General features: G+C 62.4%; 1 protein-coding gene across 7 annotated transcripts in view; it reads left to right on the top strand.

The window, feature by feature from the left end:
* The window catches only part of SEPTIN9 (septin 9), a 144,609-nt gene extending 142,304 nt beyond the window's left edge, over positions 1 to 2,305 (top strand). For all 7 annotated transcript variants that reach the window (XM_032320125.1, XM_032320129.1, XM_032320128.1 and 4 more), the window contains one exon: positions 445 to 2,305. In XM_032320125.1, the coding sequence (XP_032176016.1) occupies positions 445 to 580 (136 nt within the window). In that variant the 3' untranslated portion in view covers positions 581 to 2,305. The remainder of the gene's footprint in view (positions 1 to 444) is intronic.
* The last annotated feature ends 5,308 nt before the right edge of the window (positions 2,306 to 7,613 follow it).

A 7,613-nucleotide genomic window follows, 5' to 3' on the forward strand; every position in this document is an offset into this window, starting at 1 on the left:
AGGCCCTTCCGAGTCTCCTGTTGGGCTGTGAGAGAGGGGGAACCTGGGCACAGGACTGATGAGCAGGGTCGACCAGCACTCCAGCTCAGGCTGTAGCCCCAGGACCTGGTGCTTCTTGGTGGCAGCAAGGACATTTGAACGCTGTTCCCTCTGAGTGTGCACCCAGCCCCTACCCTTGGACTGGCCACAGGCTTGGCATGGAGAGAAGGGGGCGTGTGCGTTAGAACGCAGGTGTTCCGAGAGGGTCTGGGTCACTGTGGAAACTGCTTCCCCCCACGCCCCCTGCCGTACCCCAGCCTGGGCCCACTTGCTGGGCCTTACAAGCCCTCCTGGGGGGCCCCCTGAAAGCCAGGCAGGAGGGATGGGGTGCTGGGGGAGCAGGCAGTGGGAGTCCCGGCTCCGGCCCTGTGGGGTCAGCGCCCGTGTCCCCCCATGCCCCCCCAGGACGCACATGCAGAACATCAAGGACATCACCAGCAGCATCCACTTCGAAGCCTACCGTGTGAAGCGTCTGCACGAGGGCAGCAACGCCATGGCCAACGGCGTCGAGGAAAAGGGGCCGGAAGCCCAGGAGATGTAGACCCACCCTGCCCCCGGGACCCGCCCCTCCCCCGCCCTTTCCAGCACCGCCCCCAGGCCCGCCCACGTGCCCCGTTTTATTTTATATAATTTCCTCCACTTGCGTCGTTCTCCGCCCCTTCACACGCCGCCCAGTAACGAGGTCACATGCGCCCTCCTGCGTGTGTGCGTCCTTCGCCGCTCCGTGCGGGGCCTGGACCTGGTCCCGGGACGGGAGGGGCAGGAGAGGGGCCTCTGGCCCAGCGCCAGGCCCCAGTCTCTGAGCAAGGCAGGCCTGGGCGGGGCGGGGTCAGGGGGGCGGGCGGCCTGGCCAGCCTGGAGCCCCTTCCTGCCTGCTCTCCCTGCACGGCCCAGGCCATAACTCAGACCCGTAACTCAGACATCCTGCCCCCTGGCCCCCCGCCCCAGGGGAGACTAGTTAATTCCATGAGATGCAAGTTGCCAATTGCTTAGAAGCGGGGAGGCCCGTCAGTGCCCGCCCCGCGAGCCCGTCCTGCAGCAGAAAGTGCCTTTATCTCAGCCGTCCACGAGCCTGCCTTCTCTCCCCCGCTGTCCCCGCCGCCGGCACTGGGGACACATCGGAGAGGGGGTGTGTCTTCATCTCTCCACCCCCCACTTTGATTGAGCGCACAAGGGAAGGGAACAGACCCCCCCACTCCGGCCCCGCCCCGTGATTTGGGGGAAGGTCCCAGCAGGTGAAATCCGGTGGAGGTGCTGAGGGAGAGGATGTGACCATGTGGGAAGGAGGGGGCTGGGCCGTTCAGAGCGGCCCAGGTGACCCCAGCGCCTGCCTGCACCGCCCCACGTGACTGCGAGAGTGTTTCTGTCTGTCTGTCTGTCTGTCTGGATATCTCTGGCCTAAGATGCTCCACCCGGGGTACACCCATTCAGCCCTCCTGGGCCAGGCTTTGCTCTGACACCTTGACCCCGGGAGCTTTTGTCACCCTAAATATGCCTGGGTTCCCGCACCCCAGAGCCCATCGTCAATACGCCCCGCCCCAAGGAGGGAGAGGTCAGGAGGCAGGTGTGCGTGGGCCCTCACTGGGCTGCAGCCCAGGCTGGCTTCTTGCAAGGGGAGGGAAGGGGGTGCAGACAGGCCTGTGCGGGGGTGTGTGTGTGTGCGTGCGTGCGTGTGTACGATGTCCTTGCATTGTGTGTTCCCTCCCCACCTAAGACAGGAAGGACCCCTTAGCGAAACCGTGTACTTGCCGAATTGCCACGTTTTTGCCAAAACCAAGACTGCGAAGGAAACCTCCACCTTTGGCGGCGGGGCGAGGGCGCGGGGGGCAGCCTCGGGCGGGCCGGACTCGCTTTCCTTCTCTGTAGCCAGATCTCGGCAAATGGTGTTTCACCGGCACCTGTTTCCACAGTGGCCTTTTGCTATGTGCCTCCTGAGAAATTCATCTTTTTGTATAAATAACAAAGTCTTGAGACTGTTTTTCCTGAAATAAATGTCCAAACGCAAACCTGCCGGGGGGCACGTGCTCCTCTTCCTGATCCCAGAGGCGCGGTTCCCCGCGGGAGAAAGCCGGCCCGGCGGTGCTTGCTGGGGGCTCTTCAACCTCGTGATGGGGAAGCCAGTCGGGGAGGTCAGAAGCCGGCGGGTATGTGGAAAGCCAAGGGCAAAGCTTTCCTAATGGATAAGGAGGCTGCGAAGTTTCCCACCGCGAGGCGCCGCAAGCCTCTTCCATTCCTGTATTGTCGGAAATAAAGTTTCTCTAGTTCAGTTTTGTCCTATCAGATCGAACCGTAGAAACTGGTCAGAATTTGACAGTAATTCCCTACCAGTGACTTGCTCCTGGAGAACGCGGCCCCGAGGAGAGGGAGAGGTTCCGGAGGCTGCCATGGGCGCCTGGCTCTGCACGACACCCCTCCCCCTTGCCCCGGGGTGTTGGGGGCCGGATCCGGGGCCGTCTCGAACGGCGGAAATCCATTCTGTCCTGGTCCCTGAGGCTGAATGTCCGCGGCGGGCTGCGGCAGGCTGTCCTTCGCCCCGGCCTGCGCCGGCTTTCCTCGCAGACGAGAAACCGATTTCGCGGAAGGCACCCCTTATGGTTTGGGGGCCCCTCTTCAGGATGGGTTCGTCTTCTCAGTGCCATCGGCAAAGACCCTGTCTCCAAATAAGGCCGAGTTCTGAGGTTCTGTCTGAGGACATGAATTGGGGGCAGGGCCAAGTGCTCTTCAGTACCCCCCCCCTCCGTCGCTGGGCCCCAGGGACAAGGTGGCTGCAGAGGGCCCCGCAGCAGGGCTCGGATGTGGGTTCAAGGTCGGCTTGTTCTGCGGAAGGTCAGTGGGTTTCGTGTGCAAATGAATCAGTGGGCGGAGGCCACATGAACCGCGGGCTTCTGGGGTCTGGGGTCTGTCCGGCACTGCCGACCCCTGCGGGGGGTCAGAATCAGACCAGGGCGGAGCTGCGGGACCTTCATCTCAGGGTTCTTCCCAGCTCTCAGCGACGCTCTTGAACTTCTTGACCCTGAGGCTTCCCCTCTCCCTCCTCCAGACTGAAACCACCCCCATCTTCACACCTGCTGGACACCCGTGGCCGTGGCCGTGGCCGTAGCTGCTCTCTTGGGCCTGATCCGCCCCAGGGCCCAACGCCCTCTCCAAGCCTTGATCTCTGTTCCGGAATCTGGCTTCTTCCCCCAGGGGCTGGCTTACCAGGTCTGGCCAGCTCCCCGTCCCTGGCGCTGCTGGTCCCTCACTCACCAGGGTGACGGGGACCAGGACACGGGCTCTGCCCAGCCCACCTGCACTTCCCTCCAAGGGCAGCCCAGGAATGCTGGTGGCGATGGGGGCTCTCCCACCCAAGCAAGCAAATCCCCTGCTCTCCATCTGGGTGACCAGCTGTCCCAGTCTACCTGGACATGTGGGGTTTCCAGGCATCTGGAACTTCCAGTGCTAAAACCTGGAAGGTCCTGGGTGAGCCGGACAAGTTGCTTACCCTGTGGAGACCCCACACCACCCTGCCCCCTCCCACCGATCAGGGTCATGGTTTTGGACTCCTCCACCCAAGGGGCTCTTAAGGAGTTGGGCTGGTGCCAAGATATCCTGGGGTGAGCAGGGGCCTCCACGGCCAGCCAGAGCATCAGACTGGCTCTGAGCACCTGTGGGGGTGGGATGTCCCCAGGGGGCTGTGACCAGGTGTCCCGTGCTCCCTCATTCCCTGCTCTGGGCTGCAGGGTTTGACCAAGCCAGGAGAAGGAGTCAATGAAGGGGCAGTTTTGGGCGGGGGGGGTGCTTTTCCAGACCCTCCCTTCTGTATGTCCTTGCATCCCAGGGGAACCATGCGGGTGGCCCCCACCAGGGGGAGAAACCAGATGGAAATCAGCTGAAGGGTCTCTTTTCAGATCTGTATTTAGGGATGTGCCCCCCTTATTGTTAAACATGACATAAAGCAAGCAGATGATGTGCAATGTGGGAAATGCCAGAAAAAAAAAATACCCCACAAGGAAATGAAAAACCTACCATCCTCCCTAGAGCCCATTCTGGGGGCGGGACTGGCATCATTCTCATCTTGGTTCCTCTGCTTTGCCTTGTGTCCTGCTTGATTTGGTTTCAGGGGCACTGGGAAGAGGAAGTGGGGGGCAGGAGGGAGAGGGGGTGACATGCCGACTGCGGGCCAGACCCCCGTGTGAACAGCTGAGGCGTTTGGAGGCATCCTGTCTTGGGGACCACCCTGCAGGGGTCCCCAGCTCCCACTCACCCCTAGCAGGTGGCCGGATCCTTCCCAGATGAGGCTGCCTGGTCCAGGCAGGAGCCCTCTGTCCCCTGCCCTCTCCTTCCCCCTTTCCCCCGCTCGCCCCCACACCAACCCCTGAGGAAGGGGAAGGGGGACAGGCCTCTAAGTAGGTCGGGCCCAGCTCGGGTGTCCCAGACGGTGGAAATTGGGACTCGCTGAGCAGACCAGATGCATTTCCTGCCTTGGCGCCTAGAACACTGCAGGTGTGTGCACGGCCCCAGCCACAGTCGGGAGGGGCCCGGGGAAGCAGAGGCAGCCGTGTCAGGGACGCGGGCGTCACGCCAGCACGTGGGGCTGTCCCCGTGAGGAGCCCAGACCTGAGAGCCTGTCGTTGGAGAGCCCCAGGGAGGCTGTGGTCCCCTCCGCCCACCCAGGCAGGCCACAGACCCCTGCCCTGCCTGCACTCCGAGGGCGCTGGCCTTTTCCAGCAAGTAAGACGTCTCAGCTTTTCTCTGATCATATTGGCCCTACCTGCTCCCTGTAGAAAGTCTGAAAAATAGAAGCCAGAAAACAACCACCCTAACAGCGAACACAGAAACCCCCTGATGCCAGTCCACCAGCTAATGGATAGGAGATACAGAAGTGCTTTTAAACATATTGGGGGGGGAAAAAATTAATAAATAAATAAATGCATCGGTGAACTTTATTGTGTTTGTCTTTCCGAAACTGAGCTCAGACCGAGCCCTCCCCTTTGTACCCGGTGTTTTCACTATCAGGGAGGGTTTTCCTACTTCATTATGTTTTCTTGGAGACCGCGATTTCCGTGGCAGTACATTAGCCCATCCCATACCCCTGCCTCACTGTTTATGGCTACGGGTTCACCCCCGTCCGTGGGCCGCGCCGGGAGGGCCCGAGGGGTCGAGCCATCCCTGTCCTCCTCAGAGATGAAAGAGGTGCCTGGTGGCAGGAAGCTGCTGGAGACGGTTCTGAAGCCCACGCTGTCAGGGTCTGCGTAGACCCAGAGCCAGGAGGGGCCCCGGGATCGCGTGGCCCCGTCCTTCGCCCCCCTGCCTGTTCCCCTCGAGGCTCTCGTTACTGCCGTTCGGCACGTGGGAGGGCAGAGCGTCCCCGTGAGGTCGTGCACACCGGCCGTCAGGGTCTCATGGAGTTCAGGGCTCACGCACAGAGCACGGCTTGGACCCGTTACCGAAGTGCTCATTTCTGAGCTTTTCCCTGTAGATTCAAGTACGCAGCTGGGTGTCTCCTGACTGGGTCCACCAGGGAGACGCCGGCAGGTCACCTCTCGCTGATCATATATTGGGGACGCCCCAGAGGCCAGAGGGGGTGGGTTGGGGAGGGAGGGTAGGGGGCAATGGCCCCTGGGCCCTGCCCCGGGTCACTCATGGTCTGAGATGACCCTGATCAGTCCCTCAGCTTTGGGAGGGACAGGAAGGCCCAAACAGCCTCGTGATCATCGGTCACTGATTTACGTGCCGAGGGAGAAGTTCCAGGCCTGAAAGGTCGGATAATGGGGGACCTGGCCCGGGATGGGGTAGGCATCAGAAGGGGCCTCCTTCCTCGGGGGGGGGGGGCATGGAGTTGGAGGGGATCAGGAAGCCGAGAAGCTGGAAGTGGCAGAGGGCGGGGGGAGGGTGGGGGGCTGATTCTGCCCCAAGCCAAGTCCCTCCCTGCACCCCTGCAAGGCTGGCCTCAGCACCCTCCTTTCTCCCATCTGGGTGAGCCCCAGCCACTCTCCCGCTGCACCCCTGCCTGGCGCCCCACCCCCCCAGGGCAGCCGGGCTCCTCCGGGGGACAGCTGATCCCCAAAGTCCCCCACGCAGGGGTCCCTGGCCAGCCCTCCGCGGTTCTGTGGAGAGCCCCGGGCAGCCGCTCAGCCGCCGATTCCCGGCCGGGGGGCGGATCCCGACAGAAGAGTGCGGCTGAATGGATGCCCGGAGCCCAGGGAGAAAGCATCTTCCTTCCCGTCAGCGAGGACGGCTGTAAATAATGAGAATAAAGAGGGAGAATGAATAATTAAAGCTGCCCAGAGTGAGTGGGTCTTGAACCGTCTGCCTGATTTAAAAACTAATTACTTGGAGAGTGTCACTGGCAGGGAACTGGCTGCCCGTTTTCCACCATGCCCTCCCCCCTCCCCCCCCTCCCCCCTCCCCCTCCCCCCTCCCCCCTCCCCCCCTCCCCCCTCCCCCCTCCCCCCTCCCCCCTCCCCCCTCCCCCCTCCCCCCCCCCCCCTCCCCCCTCCCCCCTCCCCCTCCCCCTCCCCCCTCCTCCCCTCCCCTCCCCCCTCCTCCCCTCCTCCCCTCCTCCCCCTCCTCCTCCTCCTCCCCCTCCCCCCTCTCTGTCTCTCCCCTCCTCTCCACTCGGTTCCCCCTCCTCTCTCCCCCCTCCTCCCCCCTCCATAGGTGCTTGGTGTGGGGGACAAGAGCATCAGGCTGATCAGCCAGACCCGGCCCAGGAAAACCGCCATGGCCCCTCCATCTCCCTGAGTAATGACGTCAGTAGAGCCTGCCCCCCGAAAATACCCAAGTCCCCTGAAGGAAACAGCCACATGGGGGGGACCCCATTGGGGAGGCGTCGAGGACCCACGCAGGCAGAGCTGAGTCTGGAGCTGGAGCACTCGGGGAGACCCCAGGGGCAGCCTCACCAGCCAGGCCGGGTTGGGGCTCAGACCTGGCCTCTGCAGCCTGCCCAGAGCCCCTTGAGGGGGCTGGGGGAGGCGTGGCCCCAGGTGGTGCCCCTGGCTGGGTGGCTCCTGGACACATGGCCCTCAGAACGTCTTCGCGTGTCAGGAGTTGGGGTAGAGGGTTGGGAGGGAGTGTTTATGGGGACAGAGCTTGGGTTTGGGCAAAGAGAACGTTCTGGAGGTGGATGGCGATGGCGGCCGTACAACAGTGTGAATGTGAACGCCTCCAAACTGGGCACTGAAAAAAGGCTGAAATGGTTATTTTATGTTCTATTTTACCACAATTTAAAAAATAAGTATGTAAAAAAAAAAGGCTGTCTGTGTCTTGGGCCCACTGGGTCTGGGACAGGCTGGTCTCATGGCGGAAGATAGGGTTCCAGCATGTTCCGGCATGACAGAGGGTGCATCTCTGCGTCTCCCGCTGGAGAAGGGGGCCTTGGGGCTGCGGGGGGGCCTCTGCCAGGAGAAGTGAACACTCTGCCCTCCGGCCAGCTGCAACTGGGGCTTTGAGTGCTGGGTGGGGGTACGACCAGCAGTGCCTCCCAGAGGGTCAGCTGTGGGCTTTGCGGACATGGCCTCAAGGGGGCGTTGCTGAGTCTTGGGATTTGCAACCAGATTAACCCAAGGGGGGCACTGGATCCCTGCTCTGGCTCT

This window comes from Mustela erminea, chromosome 18 (assembly GCF_009829155.1).
Source record: "Mustela erminea isolate mMusErm1 chromosome 18, mMusErm1.Pri, whole genome shotgun sequence".
NCBI lineage: Eukaryota > Metazoa > Chordata > Mammalia > Carnivora > Mustelidae > Mustela > Mustela erminea.